The following is a 23,318-nucleotide window of genomic DNA, read 5'->3' on the forward strand; positions in this document are numbered from 1 at the left end:
TCCGCAACGGGAGAGGCCACAACCGTGAGAGGCCTGTGTGCTGCAAAAAAAAAAAAAAAAAAAAAAGACATCAACAAATCTGCAAAACATGATAGCATACTCTCATTTAGGAAGTCAGTTTAGTATAGTGGTTAAGAGCAAAGTAGAGAGGCAGCCACAGCTCCTCTACCTTGAATGAGTTACTTAACCATTCTGAGCCTCAGTTTCCTTATTAGAAAACTAGAGATAATGGTGGCACCTACCTCTTGGGTTGTATGGAAGTTAAAGGAGAGAACATAAGTAAATAGCCTAACATAGGGTCTGCAACAACTCTGGTAAGTGTGTTATAAATGTCAGCAGTTGTGGGATTTTTGTTGTTGTTTGGCATGTTTGATATTTTTCTTGATTGCTGCAAGTAATTTAAAATCTTATCATTTATGACAGCTGCTTGATGGTTGGATAGAGGAAATGTTTCACACTGACGAATGGCACTGTTTTGTGATGATTCTTCCTCCTCCTGTGAAGGTTTAACTTGATAGGCCCTAAATGGTTCTGCAGCTCTCAGAACCTGACTAAGAGGAGAGAGCCTTGGAAATAAGACATTTCAAACTCTGCTTGAGAAATGCTTTCTGACAGTCTTTTTGATGGGCTTTACAGATTCATTAAAACTCTTTCACCTGCCCATGGTATCATAGCTAGTGACAAAAGGGCATGGAAACATTATCTGTATGTTCAGGTTAATAAATTTCAATCCTGCAACCTCCTTGTTTTCTCCTGGTGAGGTAGTGCCTCACTCATCAGTTCTGACTCTGTAGTTATCTTTTGGGTTTTCCCACGAGGCTCATTCTGAATGAATTATTGTTTTGTGTAACTGCCTGATAAATTTAGCGGTGTTCTCTTGTCTAGGGTTTACCCTTTGTGATTTTTAAGGTGGTACTTTAAAAACACCCTTAACTGTTTCATTTCTTGAGTATCTATTTGTCTGGGCGCCTAGACAGATTAAAGACATACTTAAATCTGGAAAGAAAAGTTCCCTTCATATATTTCCTTACCTCTGGTGATACACTTACTTGAGTTGATAAGAGATCATTATCTCCTAGATCATAACTTCAAGGCCTCTTTCATAGGGTATAAAGGCTTGTAATTCTAAACAGGTAGATCTTAGATTTTCTGATGTAACCAATCTCCCTTCGTCTTTCCCAGATGGAAGACCTGCCAAAGGAGAGGTTTGATTTCCTTTATACTTGGAGGTCACTGAAATATTTTCCCCCTGAAGTTTCTTACTTTTCTAGGGTGTATAGGTGTAGTGTTGTGTTTTCTCTTTTCAAAAATGATCTCTTGTTTTCTCTTTTAACACATTATTGACTGGGGATTTTTGCAGAAACTAACGCCTGTGGCCGTAATGTCTCCGGCCAAGAATGTGTTAACAAATGGAGAAGAATGGATTGCAGATGCTATCTAGAAGGCTTCTATCCAGAGTCATTTTGTGAGCCTCCTCCCTTCGGGTAGAATGAGCTAGAGGCTTTGGAGTTGAGATATGGGTCATGGCAGAAATTCAAGCCCTGGGGTCATCATGTCCCTTTGTTTAGGGTAGAGGACGGCTCGGAGTACTTCTCTGGACTCCACAGTGTGATCTGGCTCTAGTGTTAAGGTTCACTTGATCTTCCCTTGAGTGTACTGTGCCAGTCTGGATTTAGCTACTTTAGTCCCCCCACCCCCCGCAAAAAAGTTTTTTTCCGAACTCAGGGAGATGCACTGTAGACATTTACTTCATCTGGTAGATGAGTGGACTTTGCAATTTGCTAGTCTTGAAATAGAGGGATCGAAATAAAATATGGTTCTTCTTAGAGAGCTTGGAGGGATTTTGTAGTTATAATGCTCTGTTGTGACACATTGGTGATTAAGGGAAAAAGAATAAAATAGGCTGGACACTGCTGGCTCAACGGTGTCCTCCAGTAATGGTGAGAGCCCCATTGTCATGGTCCAGTTCAGTTTCAGAAGTGGGAATTACAGAGTGGCTGGTAGCCCTGGTTGGCCTCATGGAAATGGCCACTGTCTCACACCCTAGAGAGTCCACTGGTTCTGGGATTGCATTGAGACTGTTTGTAATGATCAAAGGAATCCCTAATGTAAGATGTTTCTGTGAAAAAAATACCCATAGCAGTATAAAACCCAAAAAAGGAAATATAGATGGCAGCCCATAAGGAGGATCACTCTTAAATGTGTTTCCCATATGTGCCTGTAGGTTTTTAGTCACCTCTATCTGAAGTACCATTTGTATGATATCACATTTAGACTCTGCTTAGATTTCATAGACCTGAGTAATAAGTGTTTCCTTCTGCTTACATCATAAAGTAAAGCCAATTAGAAATTTCTGTGTTTTTAAAGATGGCTCAGTGCTGCAAATGGGCAGTATATTCTTTAACTATGTTTTTCCTGCTAAAAGTTCTTTTGAAAAAAATAATTCAAGTTTGCAGGTAGTAAAAATGTGAAGTGAGGTACATAGTACAAGGAGACCCAAATGTGGTGTTCCAGTCCTCTTTGCTTGCTGGCTGTGGAACTGTAGCTTTAGACATCTGTGAAATTCAGAGGGTGACGTCTGCACCCCACATCCACAGGGCTGTTGTGAGGATCCAGTGAGATAATGCTATGAAGATTATCAGTAACTATGAAACATTACCCAAAGATGAAAGATTATTCGAAGCACTAAAATGGATGTGGGACTCATTACATAGTCTTCAGGTCTATGGAAATGTTGGGACCAGGAAGTGATTTTACTTGACTTTCATGGATCAGCCTACTTTGAAATTAACACTGTTATATTCTCTTTGCCTCATTAAGACCAAATTATCTTTAATTAGCTTCACATAAGTATTAGATATTATACCAAATGAAATTTTGTGTCAGCTGCTCAGATTGCTGGGTGGTTAAATCTTACTTACAGATGAGTTGTGTGCATGTGTGTTTTCAAATTAGCAAATCTAAGATAAGTGCACAGTTCAAAATTATAGCATCATTCTAAGTGGAAGCTCATTGACATTGGAGACAGCAAGGCTGCTGTGATGCAGCTGGGAGAGAAGGAAGCTCACCTTCGTACAGTAAAGGGAGCCAGAGCCACAGAGTCCGATGTCAGCCCACCCTCAGGAGACCTGAAGTCTCTCCTGGGCTCGTCTTTATTTGTACGTTAACCCTAAACAAAACTTGCCTGCGTTCTGTTCCCAGAGTGAGCTTGTTGGTGCAATATACAGGTATATCGGTGTGTGTATAGTGTGTGTGTGTGTATTTTTTAAATCACTAGTTTCTTAAGGTTACTGTGAGAAAATGTCCCAGAGATTTGTTGGTTAGTCATCCAGTTTCACACTGAGTAGACACAGAAATAATTAGGTTTGGAAGGAGACCCTTGACTAGAAAGAAACCTCAAGATGGACTCCAAAGAGGAATAGACAGGGATGGAGGAGGAAGGGTTGGTGAGCCCCACTCTCCACAAGCCCAAAGCTGGATTGACCATCCAAGCAGAGTAACAGGAAGCAGAAGCCTTGGTCTGGCCTGTTACTTCACTAAACTTATGCTGGTATGATTAACAGTGACCTCCATGTAGCAAAATCTAAAGGTGCCTTCTAAGTTTTGGTCACAATCTAATGGACATCTTTCAGTCCACACCAGATATTCCTCTCAGCCATACTTGACTTGTTGAGAATATTTTTCCTTGAAATGTTCTCATCCTTTGGCTTCCGTGATTTCATATTCTCTGTGTTTTCTCTCTGCCACTTCTTTTAGATCTTTTGTGAGCTCCTTGGCCTCATAGTTTCTTCAGGATCCTGTCCTTGGCCCTGTGTTTTCTCACTGTGCTTCACAGCTTCTCCTGAGTTCCAGACCGTTAGATATAAATGCCTCCAGAACTTTTCCACTTGATGCCCCACAGGCTCCTCAGAGATAATATCCAAAACAGCTGATGAACCTTACACTGCTCCCTCCCCCCCAAAAAACAACCACCACAATAAAAACGACAGAAATCTTAGCAAACAGACAACATCCTTCTTCTCCTCAGGGATTTCCCATTTCAGCAAATGGCATCCCAACAGCTACTCATTCAGTTCTACAAGCCCTCCTCTGTCCTATTCTCTCATAGCAAGAAATCACCAAAAATGCATTGGTTGTACGTCCTAATATGTATCCTACATCCTCAGTATATCCATAACCCACACCAGACCTGCTCAGAGCTGCTATTGTAATAACCTAACTTTAATATTTACCCTCTTTCCCCTCATCAATTTTCCGTACTTAAGCCTAAGTTACTTTTTAAAATTGTAAATCTAATCACAGAATTTTTTAGTGTCCACCAGGTAACCTTAGGAAGAATCCAAGCCCAAAACACTCTTCTGGATTGGGCTCCTGTTGACCCCTTTGCACATCACCATCCCCTTCACACTAGTTGTATCAAACCTCTTTCCTCTTCTTGAATGTCAGCATGTTCGCCTCTCCCTCTGCACATGCCGTCTTCTCCCACGCTGCTCCCTGCTCTGGTCCCATCTGTTCCCACTCATCCTTTGGGTCTCTTCTTTAGGAAGCCCTGCCTCTAACCTCCTGCTAGATTTACCTATATCTCCAAGCCACCCCATCCTAATTCTTGTTTAATGGTTGTCTTTCATGGTGGACTGTGTGATCTGAAATGTCTTTTTCTTCACTGTGTCTCAGATGGACAGATGGTTGGTCAGATAGCCAATCCGAGGGACCGAGTGTCTTGAGTCTTTCATAGTTTTCCGTTGCTGCTATAACACATTGCCACAAAATTGTTGACAGAATTCAGTTCCTTGTGTATGCAGGACCGAGATCCCCATTTTCTTGTGGTCAGGTGAACGGCATTCCCTGCTTCTAACGGACACGCATATTCCTTGGCTTGTGTGTGGCTTCCCCCACGCTGGGTGGAGTCCTTCTCCTATTTTGAACCTCTCCTCCTCCTCGTTTCATCTCATCTTACTAACCCAGCTGGAAGATTCTCTGCTTTTAAGTACTCGTGATTAGATTGGGCCTACCCAGATAATTCAGGATAGTCTCCCCATCTCAAAGCCTGTACCCTTAGTCACGTCTGCAAAGCCCCCTTTGCCATGTCAGGTACTATATTTGCAAGTTATAGGGATTACAGTATAGATATCTTTGGGGGGCATTATTCTGTCTACTACAGAGCCCATTTTTTTTTCTCCCATAGTACTTACTCCAAAAATCATTTCTACTGGTTTGTGGTCTCACTGGTACTTGTTTAATTTTAAACAGTACTCCTCTGGTTTTGCTAGATCAAACTGTTATAAGCTACCAGTGCTTAGTATATGCTGGTAATAGGAATGAATGAGTGAATGAATATATATATTATGTTCTCAAATCAGATAAATTGCAAACCACAAAAATAAGACAAACTCCAGAAAGGTAAACCGCCCTGAATTGTGTCATCAGAGAGAACCCAAATTTTAGGGGGAATTGTTGAATTTATGGAATGGCTAAATGGGAGGTAAGGACTTGCATTATCAATAGTGTTTTTGTCCTTATCTAATTATTATAGATTGTGTAGTAGTATGTCAAGATTCAGTTACAGTCTTTTGTGTTATTTTAAAGTTGGCCATGAGGAAGTAAAGAGGGAATGTTTCTTCATCCCTCAGCATCCTTTACAGAATCATAGAAATTTAGAGCTGGAAGGGATCTATGGCCAATTCTCTGGAGCTAAATAAAGGTAAGATTGCTGCCTAAAGAAAAGATAGGCTGAAGATTTTAGAATTTGATAGGGTAGCTTAAGTGGTAGTAGTTGAGATATAATATTACTTTGAGAGAAAGCAATAAGAGGAAACATATTCCTTGCTCTTGATTAAAAGTGGCTGAAATCCATTAACTTTCAAAATGTACAATTAATTATTAAAAAGTATTTTTCATAGGATATCTGCGAGAATAAATAGTAAGCTATATAATATGATGTGAATTACCTTAGTTGCTGGATATTGAGCTATAAAGTACAAAAGCAGATTTTAATGTAGAGAAAAATTTAGTGCATGAAATTGAGGTCATATGTGCTAGTGATGTATGACTTACAGGAAGTAATAAAAAAGGAGGAAAAAAAAGAGAAGTAAATGGTATACTTTTAAGCTGATGGGACCCATTTTAAGAGTGGAATTTAAATTGCTGTTCTTTAAAACTTGAGTTTTTACCCCCCTCACTACCCAAGGGGGGGGAAAAACCTGATCAAAGTAGAACTTCCCCTCCCCCTTCAGAGTGTACTTCTTAAAGTCGAAAAGCAAGCTGTCTTTGCTGTTCCTGAGCAGACAGAGGTGATTGATAACCATTTTTATATATTTAAACTCTTCCCCCCCCCCCCACGTTCATTTGAATGAGAGAAGCCCTTGTAAAAGAATAGTGTCATAGGTTAAATGCATCTGCCTGGGTGTCTCTCCTGCCTGAGGTCATAATCCTATGACAACATTTTATTTGCTCAACATCTTAAATACAGATGTTTAGTTTTTTTTTTTTTTAAACTCAGGAATAGTGTGCTTTTATTAACAGTATTGATGATTGATTTTGAATGTTTTTACTTCAAAAAGCCAAGTCTCCTGGTGGGTGGAATTTCATGAAGCACCTGTTAAGCTTTAGGGAGGAGGACCTTTTTGGCAGCAACCCAAACTACATATTTAAACAATGAGCCTGCCAAAGTCAGGAAATTATAAACCAGTTTTGAAATTGCAGGATCTGCTTTTTTTTTTTTTTTTTTTTTAACCCCTCAGGTTTCTTTTGCAGCTTGGTTATAAGTTCTTTCACATGGGATTTACTAACGTTCTTACTGTTTTAAGACCAGATTTAGAAAAGTAAAATCAAATTTGGAGATCTTAGGTTTATGTGATAAAAGACCATCAGATTTTAAACTGAACTGCCTTCCAAAGAGTCTAGGCTCCCACTCCCCAAACCTTTTGGAGCAATCTATTATTCAGCATAGCCTGGCTGGCTTCCTTGAATGGCGTTGCCCCTCGGTGTCTCCAGTTTTCCTCTGTGAGGTGAGAGCTGCTAAATGAAAAGTGTGTCCAAAACAGTGCAGAAAATCTGAACACTCAGAAAAATGGGGGAACGCTTGCTAAGGGTATGTTTCTTGGCATATTCCATTTAGCCTGGATCTTGCAACTTCCAAATTCACTGTTTCTACTCCTACTTACAGATTTTAAGTTCAGCGTCCCAGGGGCAAGATGGCAATAGTTTCTTCTTTGTGTATCCCAGCAATGGGACATTCTTTGTATGCTATTGGATTTTTTTTTCTTTTTTCCATTTGCTTGTTGTATTATGTTAAAGCAGCCGCAGATTTTTAGTTAGTTAACTGTTGTTTTAAGATTTCATTATACTCAGAGAGCAGGAATTGTTTGAACTTCGGCACTCTCCTCGCAGGCTGGCAAGCCAGAAAACTTCGGAGTAGATTGTGATCGACGAAGAGGGCGAGGTCAAGAGATTTAACAGAAGGCACAGGAGTGAGAACATGATCTTGAGCATACGTTATCTTCAAGTTCTCCAAGACTTGTGATTAGAATTGGTGTAAATTTTCCAAATTTCTCTTAGGGAAAACATTTTTACAGTCACTCTCTCACATATGGGGGTGGGGTGGGGGAGACAGGAAAGTGTAATTTGGATTCTTTGATATATATATATTTTTTTTTTGATATGGTTTTTTTGTTTGTTTTTTGGCCTAACTATGCGGCTTGCAGAGGATCTTAGTTCCCCAACCAGGGATCAAACCCGTGCCCCCTGCAGTGGAAGCTCTGAGTTCTAACCATTAGACTGCCAGGGAATTCCCTCTTTGATCTTTTTGTACTTTCAAGTTCCTAAGGTTCTTTGGCTGACATCATCACCATCTATTAAATATTAGGGAACGGGAGTTTAAAAAATTGAAGGCACCAGTCCCATAAAGCAATTTGCTTTTTATTCTTATAGGACATCCATCCTGTTTGAAATTTTGTCCTGAATTAACAACAAACGTAAAGGCCTTAAGGTGGCAGTGCATCGAATGCAAGACGTGCAGTGCATGTAGAATCCAAGGCAAAAATGCAGTAAGTATGGCTCTCAGTAGTCTGTCTCCAGGTAAATTGTTAGTTTTCAATGTTAAGGTTTTTCATTTTTATAGATTGTTGCTATTTTTAAATGTTTAAATACATTTCAACAGGGATCGTGGTGCTCCTTCCTTATATTTTATTTTTGTTAATTGGATAACATAAGAATTTGTGGCCTTTTACAGTTGATTTCAGTCTCAATTAGTCTCTAATATGTTATATTGCAGGATAATATGCTTTTCTGTGACTCCTGTGATAGAGGGTTCCATATGGAGTGCTGTGATCCCCCACTTTCCAGAATGCCAAAAGGTGAACTTTTAAACCATATTTTAAAATGTGTTTTATTATGTACACATTAGCCTTGTCCTAATGTCTGACAGCTCAGAAGTATACAGGTTCCTTAAGCATTTTTTTCATGCCTCCTACCTTCCCTATACTTGTGGGTTTGGCACAGGTTGTGAGCAGAGAAGTGTAAAAGCATTGAGTTTCGGGGTAATGTATATAATAAATACTCTAATTCATCCACAGGACTAAAAAGACCATTCCTCTCCTGAAACCACTCCCCTATTAGAATAAGTTTAGATTAGGTAGGTCAAAAGTTTAGAGTACTCTCCGTGTTATTCAGTACAGTGTTCAGAGGTAAGAAATTACCTATTTTCGATGATGGTGATAATGATGGCTCCAGAAAAGTCCAATTACAGGAGCCATCACCATTTTCTTGGCCATTAGTTGATAATTTTGAACATGAGGATCTGAACTATCTTACATGGATATATCCATATAGAATATGGATTTTCTTTTCTATGTATCGGGTAGTCACTCAAACTCAGCCTTCTTTTTCTCATATGATAACATATTAAACATTAAAAATAACTTTGCGTTCTTATTACAAAATTTATACATTTTCATTGTGAAATATGTAGAAAATATAGATTGACAAAAAGGAATAAAAAGAACAATCAATTAGAAATTCCTTCCCTGCCCCCACCCACCCCTTTAAAAAGAAATAGAACATTCTGTACATGTTTATGGTTTTTCCCTCTTAACAATGGCTTCTCACATTCCCACATCATTAAATGTTCTCCTAAACATACTTTTTAATAAGTGTGTAAAACTCCATAGTACATAGAGCAGGGGTTACAAACCTGGTGACTGTGGGCCACAGAAATGTTTTGTTGGTTATCTATCTATCTATCTATCTATCTATCTATATCTCTATATATATATTTTAAAAACTTCTCTTAACTGTGTTACAGAAGAGCTGGTGCAATATTTTTTTAATTTTGCATTTGAATTGTCAGTGCCCCATTCTGCCTCAGTCTCACTGCTACCTGTTGCCTTACATTCCAGCTTGCTTCAGTCACATATATTACACCTGGGTGGTTCCTGAACATAATTGATTTTGCAACCCCATGTAAAGAAAAGAATAACTTATTTAACCCATCCCCTATTGTGGATATTACAAATGTTTCCAATTTTTTCCATCCACAATTATTGCCTTAAGATAAATTCCTCCGGGAGGAATTGCTGGATCAAAGACTGTGTACATGAAAGGTTGTATCAGTTTTCAGACCAACCACCAGTGTATGAGAATACCTGTTTCCCTGTATAAATGACCAATACTCACTATTACTATATTTCATTGAATCTAAGACACACTTTTTAAAAAAACATTTTAACATCTTTGAAATCAGATGCATCTTATAGTCAGTGGTATCTTAGATTCAAGGTAATATAGTGTTATTATTCAAAATTTTTACCAATTAGGTAACAGAAAAAAGATGTCTGATTTTTTTCTTTAAATAGTGAAATTGAACTTTTTTGTGTTTGATTATTGGCTGTTTGTATATCATCTTGTAAAGCACCTGTTTTTATTCATTAATCATTTTTCCATTGGGGTTTTCACTTTTTTCTTACTGATTTGCAGAAGCTCTTTATATTTTTATGTAGTCAAATCCATGAATCTTTTTCTTTATGGCTTCAGTCTTACATGTCAGTCATGCTTAGATTATATTAATATCCACATAGTTTTCCTGGTGCTTGTAACATTTAATTTTGCCATATAATATTCATCTGCCTAGAATTTGTGTTTATAAAAGATAGGAAATAATTATTTTCCTTCTAGATAGACAGCTGTATGTTCTATCACCCTTTACTGAATCGTTTCATCCTTTCCCTACTGATTTGAAATACAGCCTTCATGGTATGCTAAACTTTTCAGTTGTTCTGGCCTTTCAGTTCTTATCCATTGACCTGCTTCCATATGCCAGGTGCATAGTTTTAATTATTGTAGCTCCATAGTACTTAAACATTTTGTTTGAATTTTAAAAACTATATCTTATAATTTAGTTAGAAAATTTTCAAAAAGAGACAATAAAACAAATATTTTTTCCCCAGAAGTTTCAAAAAAACAATTGACTTGAAAATGTCTCCCTCAAATCAAAAGATATATAATATCTGACAAGATTGGGTTTTCATGTGTGTTTACATGGTCGAGGGAAGCTTGGTGACATGTTGGGAAAAGCCTTATTGGAAGAGTTCTGAGATGGGTCAGCCCTCTGCTCTCAGCACCTTGACCCTGGGGAAATTGACCTTTAATGACAGCTTCCTGAGGAGAATGACAGAAGGGAGTGATCCATCTTCTAGGGTCAAGTTCTGCATACAGGCATCCTTGGGCAGCTTATTACAGCTGCAGTTTATATTTAATCTCTCTCCTAAAATCAAACATTAAAATATTTTTCTCATATATATATTAATTCAGGGATGTGGATTTGCCAAGTCTGCAGACCAAAGAAAAAGGGAAGAAAACTACTTCATGAGAAAGCTGCACAAATAAAACGACGATATGCAAAACCCATTGGACGACCGAAAAATAAATTAAAGCAACGATTGTTGTAGGTTGAGATCTTATCAAAAGAAACCTTTTATGTTGTGCTTTAAGATATAGTTGATTGTAACCCCCTTAGATTCCATTATCTTTTTAGTATCATTTTTACAAACTCAAGGGATGAGGAATATTTCTCCTTTTGCATAAGCTGTGGAAATTTTTTTGAAAATAACATTTTAAATTACAGTTGGCATTTCGGGGTCTTCTGTTGGCAGTATCTGTGATGCTAAGTGACATTTTTCAAGCAGCAGGATAGAAGCAGAATGTAAGAATTGGAAACAGTTATTCTGTCTACTTTATTATTGGCTGAACATTAGAAGAGCTTACTTATATGAATATTTTTTCTGGGGGTTTTTAAAACAAGAGAGGGATTTGTTCACACCTCTAGTGACTCTCTTTTGTTGCCCCAGATAACATTTTAGAAAAATTCTTCTTTTCTGGTGCTAATTTAGTATTACAACTTTTTAAGTTCCCTTTTCTGAAATAGGAGCTTCTGAGAAACCTGCAAATGACTGTCCTAATGCCTCCAAAGAGTTAGACAAGACCATTTCGTATGTGCACATGTGTGCAAACATACAGACAAAATAATATATTTGCGGTAGACTGCAGTTCTACTATGATAGCCCCATTTCCTCTAGCCTGTTGCCACATAGATGCCTTTAAAGCCAAGTAGAACATTTAGCAGGAGTTACTTGGAGAAGTAGAGAAAAGATAAGAGGAGAAATGGATGTATTTTTTTTAACCTATATAGAGTATAGAACTGACTATCAACATTAGGTAAGATGTTTAGAAATGAAATCAGTAGACTTGCATATCTGAAGCAGCTCTATCAATAAGACCGTTGCCCTTCTCTTTAGGCTTAGTGAAAGGATCACTGTGATGTAGAAATGAATAGAGCTCTGCACACACAGTGAAGAAGCACCAGGTGTCTAATTCACTTGCTTACTCTTTCCCCCCTAATTTTATCTGAAGCAATTCACTTTATTACCTGCTCTCAGAAAAACAGTATTCTCCCACACCTTTATCTCCCAAAGGAGAAATAGAAAAATGCATGCTCCTTTCTAGAGTGTTCTATGAAACCTTATGAAAACCTTCTAACTGGTGGACATCTTAATATGGAATTTGTGTTAATTTCCAGAGGCAAACATGAAACCTATTCATGAATAAAATCTTTCATATTAGCATCATTTGAAGTAGAAATTATGTTTTTGCATTCGTCCAGTGTAAGCATTTTTCCCGAAATGGGACTGTATCCTCAGGGCCCAATTAAAAAAACCAAATTAGGATATAAACTTTCTAAACAAAGGACACAGCTGAAAATTGCATCTGGCACCAATCCTAACTTTTTGTTTGTCCAAAATTGTCCTTTGAGCTTAGGAATTTTTAAGACAGTCTAGGGAGTTTTCCTTTTTACATGCTTTATAAGCGTATTATCCTTTCTGGGCAATTGATTCCAGATACAGTCCAAATGTAGCATTCTGATGTGAAACATTTTAGCCTGGATGAGTAGTTTATTGGTAACTCTCACTGTGACACTAGAGATCTCTAGCTCTAACCTGATTTGGCTGACTCCCTGGCATTGGGTGAAGCTCCTGGCGGTTGAGCTGCTTTGGATGAGCCTAGTAGCTCACTCTGTTGATCTGCGCCAGCCTCCCCTTTAGCTGACTGCCGAAATTGTTCATTAAATCTCTGTGTACAGGATGACCACTAAGCTATGCTCTTCTATTTGTAATTATTTAAGATATTTTTATAATTCAAGATCATATCATTTTCAGGCTTCCATTTCATCATTACTAGCCTTCAGCTCAGTTGATAATTTTTAAGCTCCATTCTTGGGCCCCAGCACTGCCATAATTCACATGCAAATGTTTCTGTTGAATAAAATTCTGCTGCAAAATGGGTAGCTTTCCAAGCCCTAGCCTGAGGTGAGGGCAGGCAGCTGCCGTTCCTGTAAGCAGCTGTGTGCTAGGGGAGTGACCCCCGTTCTCCATTGACCACACAGCTGTATGGGCAGAACCAGCATCAAATGAACTGAAACAGCAGTCAGAACCAGTGTATAAAGATTCTGATGCCAAGTGTCTGATAATGACCATGGTAAATGTGCTGCTTCTTCACCAGACTTTCCATGTCATGTCTGACCCGCTGTAGCTTTTCTTTAATCATTTCTTCAGTTTTTTGCTATTGTTGTCCTTTTTTCAGCAGTATTTTATGCTGTAATTAATTGTCTCCTCTACCTAGAGAGTATTATTGGTTATCTTATCATCCTAAGCATAAAGTGCTAAGTGGAAGAGGGTATCTTTTAATGTTTTCTTAAAAAAAAAAAAACTAATTTATAGATGTAACCAAATTCTATTTACATAAATTTTCCGTCTGAGTTAAAATTATTCTAACTAGAGATTAGATAAGCTTCTTCTTTTGCTTCTAGATAATACTTATGACTTATTTCCTTTAATACTTTAAAAAAGATATTTCAGGAAATCATAATTACTTGTGATGACACAAGGGTTCACATTTTTATTTAATTATAATGAAAGCATTGGGTGATCTTTTAGTCTCTTCAAAAATGTTCTTATCCATATTGCCCTTGGTTCCACATGATTCTTCCATTACCTGTTGGATGGGCCCTGGGAGAATCATGACATGCCAGTGTAGGGGCTGCAACCTGTTTCAACAGAGAAACACCTAGGTGGAGGCACACACACACAAGCAGCGCTTAGGGTTGCAATTCAGTTTCTTAAGTTTAAGCACATTGAATGCATCTAGTTGCTATAAACTTGTGTTAGATACCTTTATAATTCTATTATTAAATGCTGATACTATTCTCTAAATTTTTGCCTAGGTCTGTAACCAGTGATGAAGGATCCATGAATGCATTCACAGGAAGGGGGTCACCTGGTAGGGGTCAAAAGACTAAAGTCTGTACCACACCTTCATCTGGTCATGCTGCATCTGGGAAGGACTCAAGCAGCAGATTGGCTGTTACAGACCCCACTCGGCCTGGTGCCACCACCAAAATCACCACCACCTCCACCTACATTTCTGCCTCTACACTTAAAGTTAACAAGAAAACCAAAGGGCTCATTGATGGCCTTACTAAGTTTTTTACACCATCACCTGATGGTCGCAGATCACGAGGTGAAATAATAGACTTTTCAAAGCACTATCGTCCAAGGAAAAAGGTCTCTCAGAAACAGTCATGCACTTCTCATGTGTTGGCTCCAGGTACCACACAAAAGCTAAAACCTCCACCTTCTTCACTCCCACCCGCAACCCCCATCTCTGGTCAGAGCCCCAGTTCACAAAAGTCCAGCACTTCTGTTTCTTCTACCTCTCCCCAGAGTTCTTCCAGCCAGTCCAGTGTGCCCTCCTTTAGCAGTCTCACTAATAACAGCCAGCTGAAGGCACTCTTTGATGGGCTCTCTCATATCTATACCACTCAGGGACAGTCTCGCCAAAAGGGACACCCAAGTTATGCACCACCTAAACGTATGCGTCGTAAAATCGAATTCCCTTCCACGGCAAAATCAAAAGCCCATTTCTTTGGAAAAAGAGATATTAGAAGTAGATTTATTTCTCACCCCTCCTCCTCTAGCTGGGGGATGGCTAGAGGACGTATTTTTAAAGCAATTGCTCACTTCAAGCGAACAACTTTCCTTAAAAAGCACAGGATGCTAGGCAGGTTAAAATATAAAGTGACCCCTCAGATGGGGACCCCCTCACCAGGGAAGGGGAGCTTGACAGACGGAAGGATTAAACCTGATCAGGATGATGGTAAGCAAAAGGTCAAAGCTCCAACCAAACCTGCGTCCCGTCCCTTTCTCCCCAACCCCCCCAAAAAAAGAATCAGTCAATTCCTATTTGTCACATAGGTCTTAGCTATTTCTCTTGTTCTCACTTCACTTTCATACAGAAGCAGTGAAACTTTGACCTTTTTCTAATGCTGACTAAACCTCCAAAATGTTGTTTTTCCAACTAATACTCTCCCACTTTTTATGACTTATTTCCATTTGTAGTGACACTAGGACCCCCCAGATGCGTCCGTAGCATTGCTTATGGCTTTGTAGTCCCGCATGAGTAGCCACTGTTGACGCCTCTGCCATGTTCCTCCCCGTGCTACCTCTTCAGCCACAGCGCTGCGTGGCCATGTGCTGTCTGTGCTTCGGGCAGCGGGGACATCAGCTCTGCTTCTCCCTCTGTCCATTGCTTTCTCATGACAAAGTTCATCCTGCTTCCTTCTCAACAAAGCCTGATCTGTGACTCTGTGAAGTGTGCTTTTGGATGTGAGTGTGTCTGTGTGTGTACTCACCTCAGGGAGAAAACTGATTTCATTTAACAAATTGGCCCGTTACATTTGCTACCCTTTATGAAACAAAAGCCAAAAATGTGTCATTTGGACAAAGTGGTAGATTTTATTATCTCAAACGTGATCATGGGAATTCTATACCTAGACATTGATATACCTTCTAACCTTGGTTGAAAACTATGATTTTGCTTTGTATTGCTCGCTCTTTCCGTCATTTATTTGTTGAAGCTATAAAAAGATGACAACAGCGATAATTCAAATAACAATTTGGGTACAGCAGGGAAAAGGTACTGCTGGATCTGTGAGCAGTGCTTAGATGTAAAAGCTAATAAAGCTTAAAAAAAAATCCATTATTTGCCCACTTTGGTAATTTGGTGCCATTTTGGTAATTATATGGTGGTTATTCATGATGCAAGTCAGTGAATACACTTTCTGCTGGTTTTAAATGACAGATACAGAAATCAAAATAAGCATCAAACAAGAAAGTACAGATATAAATGTGATTGGAAACAAGGATACCGTTACTGAAGAGGATTTGGATGTTTTTAAGCAGGCCCAGGAACTGTCTTGGGAGGTAAGGCCAGGATACTGCATTCTAGTAATGAGGATAATACGTGACCTTTATATATGAGTACTATGAAATTAACTGCCTTGATTTTATAAAGAATCCCCCTCAAAATCCTTTGTGGTTCTTTAACTGTTACCATCATTTTTGTTGACTCTACATTCGAAAGTAATGACTTTATATAGAGTTGTCTCCACTCTTAAAAGTTGGTAATGGCTCAGCTGGTCTCACAGAATAGGCCAGAGTAGCAGTTATTGAGGCAGATTTTGAAAAATGCTTCTAGGGGTGAAGGAATAGATTTCTGATTATTTTTGCTCAAATTAAGAAAATAGCCCTTTTAAATCGTTCACAAAAAGAAGAACATCACTTTTAAATTGACCGATGTTTCTTCCAGCACAGGTGGCCAGCCATATGAAAAATGTCTCCTGATTTTAACTGTTAGGCATTGGCGAAGGCAATATCGTGTTGCATGATCAGTTGTAATCACTTTTATTTTCATTGTCCAGTAATTTCTTTAAATGACTCTCCTTAAAATATTAACTCTACATAGCTTATTGTCAGCAAAACATTGAAAGGAAAGGCTGTTGGACTTCTCAAAGACAAATTTATTATGGATTGTGAATTCTTCTGACAGTAGACCACATTCTGTTTCCAGGGCACCATATTCATGGATAGATTCCCACCCCCACCTCACTTGCTTTTTTGGGGAGTAGGGGGCTATCTATAGGCTCTTAAACTTTATTTTTTGTAGCAACCACTTGGGCTAAATACTTGTGCTTATTTCTACTTGCGGGGCCATTGGATATTTCCATTCCTCATTCTGCATTCTTTGTAGTGTTTCCTTTGGCTAAGATAAAATGTTAAATCCACCTCCCCCCGCCCCGCCCTGCCATCACTGAGATTTGAAGTCCTTAAATTTGACCATTTTGGGGGACCGTATCTGGCATTCGTATATAGATGTGATGAACAGCAGGCAATTACCTGAAAGTTACTGCTAAATCTAAGGCCCTTTCTTTTCAACCTGGTAACACTGGCGTTTTCATTCAAGAACATTTCTTGTCTGTGTCAGGCACTGGGCTAGACCCAGGGAATGCCACAGTGAATCAGGCCAGCAGAGTTCTTAACCTCCTGCATGGGAGTAAAAGGAGATGGGAGTCAAATTGCAAACTTCGCAATTTATTCTTTATCTACAGTCGGGTTAAATATTACTTGGTGGAGGAACAGGGGACTGTGACAGTGTGACAGTGTGTAACAGCCACATCATCTTATAATTTCCTCAGTTTTAATACATTGTAGCAGATCGTTAAATTTAGTTCATTAGACATTTGTATGTATTAACAGGTATTCATTTCCTATCTTTCCTAATACTGTTTCTTAGGGTATTTCTATATGAATCTTATACAAAGTTGATTATTATTTCACAAGGGCTTATAATGTTTTTTTTCAACAACATGAACATCCACGGTTACGATTAGTGTTCTGGTCTTGATAGATTTTCATATCCACTGGTGAAAGAACCAAAATGTAAGTGGAGAAATCCTCATATTTTGTTTTCTTTCTGTCTGACAGAAAATAGAGTGTGAAAGTGGAGTAGAAGACTGTGGCCGGTACCCGTCTGTAATAGAATTCGGGAAATACGAAATCCAAACCTGGTACTCCTCGCCTTACCCACAGGAATATGCAAGGTAATGGAATGAGCCTGGCAGGTATACAACCTTAACTTCTCATATGTAAGGAAGGAACATTCTAAAGCTGGAATTAGGTGATTTTTAGGACATAAATGTTAATCGTCAATTCTATTTTTTCTTTCGGCCGCAGTGGTTCTTTGTTTCTGCGTGTGGGCTTTCTGTAGTGGCGGCAAGCGGGGGGCTACTTTTCGTTGCGGTGCGCGGGCTCCTCACTGCGGTGGTTTCTCTTGTTGCGGAGCACGGCCTCTAGGCGCGTGGGCTTCAGTAGTTGCGGCACGTAGGCTCAGTAGTTGTGGCTCTCGGGCTTAGTCACTCTGAGGCATGTGGGATCTTCCCGGACCAGGCATCGAACCCACGTCCCCCGCATTGGCGGGCGGATTCTTAACGAATGTGCCACCAGGGCTGTCCTGATAGTCAAGTCTAAGTGCTTGCAAAACTATTACTTTTGCCAGTACCTTCTTATAGTATTCACTGTTGTATGTAAATGCCTTATATGCCTTAGTTACACAGGTGTTGTAAATTTTGCCTTTTAACTTTTAGATCATTTCTTTCTCTCTTTGGTTAATTGGGGAAGTATTGTTTGTGTAAGAAACCAAATCAAGAAAAAAAATTAGCCATTGTAAAACATTTGGTAGTTTCTTCTCAGTTGCCTTTTTTGTTTTCCTAATTAGGCCTGTTACTTTTATCTCTGATTTCTGGCATTTTATTGTCAAGTTTTTTTAGAGAAATTATAGCAAAAGAAGGAAAAATGGGAGAAAGTAGATGGGCGTGGGTAGCCTTAAGAGACCCTTCCCCAAATCTTGACTTTTAGAGCCATTTGTGACTAACTTGTTAAAACGAAGAGAAAATAATGGTACTAGAATTTTCTTTTGTCTTGAACTAAGATTAGCTGTGAAATTGTCTTGAACTAATGTATCTAAAAATGGGTATCTTGTGAAAAGATTTTTTCCTTCAGGTATGTCAGGGCACAGTTTATTAGTATCTTCTCAAATGCTTTAGCCTGCGAAGTTTCTGGTAATCACAAATTTGCTTTTCTTCTAGAATAGAAGTGTGTGTCTGCCCAATCATCAGAGAAAACGGGGAGGGTGTTCTAGAAGTTAAGTGACAAGCTAAGAGTCAGGAGTCTTGGTTTCTCTTCCCAGCTCATATCACTTAGCTGTATGTTCCTTAACAACTTTTGAAAAACACCTATGAGCTTTGACTTGTAATCATAAGTCATGTGTCCTAAGAGCTTTGAATAATTTTGCATATGAATCCAAGATTTGAAATTACTGTGATGAGTCTGTATCTAATTCTTCGCAAAACACTTCTCCCCATTTTTATACCCCAAAGATGTTGAAAGTGCTTTTAAACATTCTCTTGTAAATATTAGCAATGTCCACTCAAGCATGATAGGGCACAAGTAAAAAATGGTATAATTTTTAAGGTGGAGAAAAAGTCAGCAGAGGAGAGAAAGCTGTTTGTCTAATGTTATTCAAAGAGTCGGTAGAATTGGTAGGAACAAATAAGGTCTTTTGACTTGACTATATTTACTCCTTTAGACCATGTACAACTGATGATAACTTTAAAGTTACCTCATCCATAAGATATGGAAACAACTAAATTCTGGGACTTCTCTGCCTTATAAGTACACAGATCATTTTAAAAATAATGAATTCACTTCTCTCTGAGTAAAAGATTGTTATAGTTACACCACTGATTACACGTACTGTTGAAATTATGGCATTAAGTCTGAAATTTAAAAAATATGCATGGATGACAGGATGCCATTGTTTTTAGAGTCATAGTTCCAAGTCTGAAAACCTTTCTTTCTATAGGACATTTCTAAGGAAACAAATTATTTGTTCGCAAAGTAAAGGCAGCAAATATTATTAGATTGAAAAATAATATAAGGTTTGTACACTCTACTACTGGCTTTCTCTTTTCTTTTTCTTTTGTTGAAACTACTTCTTTCAAATACTATTATACAGCCTTTTTATGGCTTAGAGAGAATAGACAATATTTAATATTTTTCCCCAGGAGTGTAGTCAATCTGATTATATTCTTTGATTTTAAAATTTCAACAGATTACCAAAGCTTTACCTGTGTGAATTCTGTCTTAAATATATGAAAAGTAAAAATATTTTGTTAAGACACTCAAGGAAATGTGGATGGTTTCATCCTCCAGCAAATGAAATTTACCGAAGGAAAGACCTTTCAGTATTTGAGGTAAGCATGTGTAAATAAAAAAACTCAGCATTTGAAACCTAGTGTTTCTAACTGTTGACTATGTACTGATTTGTTTGTAGAAGGTACAAAGTATATTCAGTTTTGGCACTGAAATTCAGACTGCTTTTTCAAATATCTCCATGTTTTGGAATGTTTTTCTAACCATATTAAGCAACCATTGAGATTGATGATGAATTCCTACTCCATCACATTAACTTTTTTGTCTTCTCCCAAATCCCTGTCTGCACCAGATATATTTGCCAGTGAATTTATGGTCTCCTCAGCTCTTTGTAAATTCTACTTTCTTTGGCAGGAAAAATTAGCTTTGTTCAGCAGCTCCAGCCAATGTCTGGCAGGTGCTCACTCTTCCAGGGAATTGAGCAGCTGTACATATCTCCTCAATACACAACCACCTGTGTTTCCATCCATTTCTTGGCAGGGTAGATAATCCTTTTGGTGAGACCCCAGCAGATGTTGGGACTCCCCCGACCCCCATCTGGGTAGATGGCCACCCCTGGAGAACTCTGCTCTTCACAGGAACCCCTTGTGGCCATGGGTCTGTCATTGTGTGTTCTTGAAGACATTTTGTGTTTTCAGAATTGATTTAGTAGCAGAAGGTCTTTGCCCCTATATCATTTCATTGTTTCATCACGTTCTATTGTCAGTTTCAGGGATCCAGCTTAGCTGAGTCAGTTGTACCTTGAGGAGGCCATGCCTTTTTTCCCTGTTATTGCCTAGTCACAGGCCTTCTTAATTCTCTCACTCTGGTTGAGCACTTCCATTGCCCTGACTTATTTTCTTCTCTGTTAGCCATCTTGGTACATTGCTTTCATTCCTGGATGCTCAGAACAAGCCTTCCTTTCACAGCAGATATGATATCTTCTTTCTCTGAAATACAATTTTACTTTAGGATTCTCTTTTTCTGAGTTGTTCAGATTGGAAATTTATTATTCTGCCCCACATTTCTCTTTAATTCTTGTCTGTAATGCCTTGCATTAAATTTAACGTAGGGGAGGGTCATACATAGGTTTCTCTCATGGACCAGGCTTCCTCTCTCAGACAGTTTTGGGCCCATTACTTTTTTCCCAAGACTCATCAGAGAGCGCATGTAACTCCAACTGTATCTTATGATTTTTTAAAGCTCCTCTTCCTGGTTATATCAGGCTCTTTCGGCAAGCTTGAAGGAAGAAGGGTATTGTTGCTAGGAAGATTTGATAATATGTTAGTTCTTACTAAACGGGAGGCACCGGGTTTCTCAACCAGGGGACTGTTCACATTTCAGGCTGGATGATTCTTTAGTGTAGGGGGCATCCCGTGCATTGTAGGACGTTTAGCAGCATCCCTGGCCTCTGCCCACTAGATGCCAGTAGCACCACACCTCCTCCAGTCAGAACAACGAAAAACATCTCCAGACGTAGCCAATGTCCCTTGGGGGACAAAAGTCACCCCCAGTGAGGACCACTGGGCTAACGAGAAAGCCGAATGCAAGTCGCTGTCCTCCTCTTGTTAGTATTGGGATGCTACTTGGCCAGCCCCAACAGGTTGAGACAACGGAGCTGCTCTCAGTTGAACCTTAATTAATGAATGTCACAAGTTCCACTTAACTTTTGGCACCTTCCTTGATGCCTTGGAAGCTTTCTTCTAACCAAAGGAAAATGAAAATCATTGTTTCTCAAAGGGCGAAACACATTGTTGGCTTTAAGTAATTGTTAAATAAATGAGCATAACTCTGCCTAAGGGGGTGAAACTCTCATAAATCCAGAGAGAGTCTTCTCAGGGGTAAGAGAGACTCAGTCTTGTTAGCCTGATAAGAATGGTCTATTTCAGGGTAGGTGCTTTGGGACTATACAGAGATGAAAGGGGAAAAATCAGAAGCAGATCTTTAAAATTTATGCATAAAAATTATTGAAGGAGTTGGATTGGATAAGTGCCAAGTTCCCTATTCTAGAATCTGAGTTAATACTAAGAGTACAGCATGTAGGAAATTTTCTCTTAGCAGTGTCCTAAGTAACTTATAAAATAAATGAATAATAATCACAGATTACTACTTTCCTATCTTTTCTTTGTCCCTCTTGAAAGCATGCCATTTTAGACCTTTCACAACTGACAAGAATTTTGCTTCAGCATTGTCATCTCTCTGTTTTTCTGGTTCAGGGATACATACATCTCTGTCTTTTTGTAATATGCTACCATTTCCAAAAGGACCATCCTCCCAAATACATAAAAACTTCCTTTAATTAAAGAGAGAATTGTATCCTCTGTGCCCCTTGCCCATATTTGATTATGTTGCCATGTGTGGGACCTAGGTCTCATCCAAGGGAAATAGTTATATGAAGTCTAAAACTAATTTGCAATATGAGAACCTGTATGGTCCACAGGAGACTTGAGAACGGTCAAGTTCATTGTTAAAGAGCTCTGGTTAGCAAACATCCATTTCCCCTAAGAAAAGTGTTAGGGAAATTCTTCTCGAATCTGCTGTGCTTTCTGTTTTCAACAAGTAACTACATTTGATCAAAGAAATTGACATTTGTGCCTAGCCTCCTGTCTGTAACCGTGAGTATCACAGCTTGATTCTTTTATTTTGAAGAGAAGTAGACTGTAATCATGGTACTTATTGTAGGTTGAAATTCATCTCACTTTCTCTGTAAGTATTCCCAACACAGAAATTTTATCTTTTCCAATTATATTTAAAATGATGCTTGGAATAAAACCAAAATGGAAGCCTCTTTTGTTAATCCACACTTCTAAGGAATCAGGATAATACAGTTTATTTATTTTATTTTTATGTGAAGCCCTTTTGAAAGCAACATAAAGTTTAACTTCCTCGAGCAGTATTTTGATCGTTTTACATTTCTTTAATTCCAGTTTACTTGGTTCAAACAGAGAGGACCTGCCTAATCATTTTTTACTCGTAATAAATTGCAAATAAAAATTACTTCTTTGTTAGCAGTGTGGCCTTTCTTCAGGTAGTGTAAAGAGAAATTTAAGCTACCTAAAATTTACCCCAATTTAAGAGAAAAGGTGGAATTCTGATTTGCCAAATGACAGCTATTTTCTGGTAAACTTTATACTTGGTTAATGGAGTGTTTTAATCGCTCAGTTTGGGATTTGGAAATAAAATTATATACTTTCCAAAATACCGTATAAAAGAAACAATTTTATTTTGAGTGGTATTTTTATGTTAAATAATGTTGTCTGTTTCTCTTTGCTAGGTTGATGGGAATATGAGCAAAATTTATTGCCAAAACCTTTGCTTGTTAGCCAAGCTCTTCCTGGACCACAAAACGTTGTATTATGATGTCGAGCCATTCCTTTTTTATGTCCTTACAAAAAATGATGAAAAGGGCTGTCATCTGGTTGGATACTTCTCTAAGGTAAAACAAGAGCCAGTATGACCTTCATTTTCTTTTTCAAAATGTTTTTGGTAGAGCCCAATTCTTCAAACAGGGCTTTTTTATGACTCTAATTTGAATAAGTGACACATGTTTCTGAAAAGCTCAGATTCTTGTTCAGAGCTCATTAAAAACAACAACAACAAAAAAAAAACCCAATAAGCATCGTGCCTAGGAAGTGTGTAAATGACTTCAGCACTGTTTGCTGTCTCGACCGTCAGCATTCACGT

The 23,318-nt window shown here is 38.5% G+C and overlaps 1 protein-coding gene across 1 annotated transcript in view; it reads left to right on the plus strand.

Annotated features, from left to right (window-relative positions):
* The window catches only part of KAT6B (lysine acetyltransferase 6B), a 182,327-nt gene that overhangs the window by 117,217 nt on the left and 41,792 nt on the right, over positions 1 to 23,318 (plus strand). Inside the window, 8 exon segments of the mRNA XM_082606337.1 lie at positions 7,930 to 8,045; positions 8,273 to 8,354; positions 10,807 to 10,939; positions 13,772 to 14,703; positions 15,688 to 15,809; positions 17,370 to 17,485; positions 19,555 to 19,696; positions 22,909 to 23,070. Of these exon segments, the coding sequence (XP_082462463.1) occupies positions 7,930 to 8,045; positions 8,273 to 8,354; positions 10,807 to 10,939; positions 13,772 to 14,703; positions 15,688 to 15,809; positions 17,370 to 17,485; positions 19,555 to 19,696; positions 22,909 to 23,070 (1,805 nt within the window).

The sequence above is a fragment of the Mesoplodon mirus genome, assembly GCF_964341445.2.
Source record: "Mesoplodon mirus genome assembly, chromosome: 2".
Taxonomy (NCBI): domain Eukaryota; kingdom Metazoa; phylum Chordata; class Mammalia; order Artiodactyla; family Ziphiidae; genus Mesoplodon; species Mesoplodon mirus.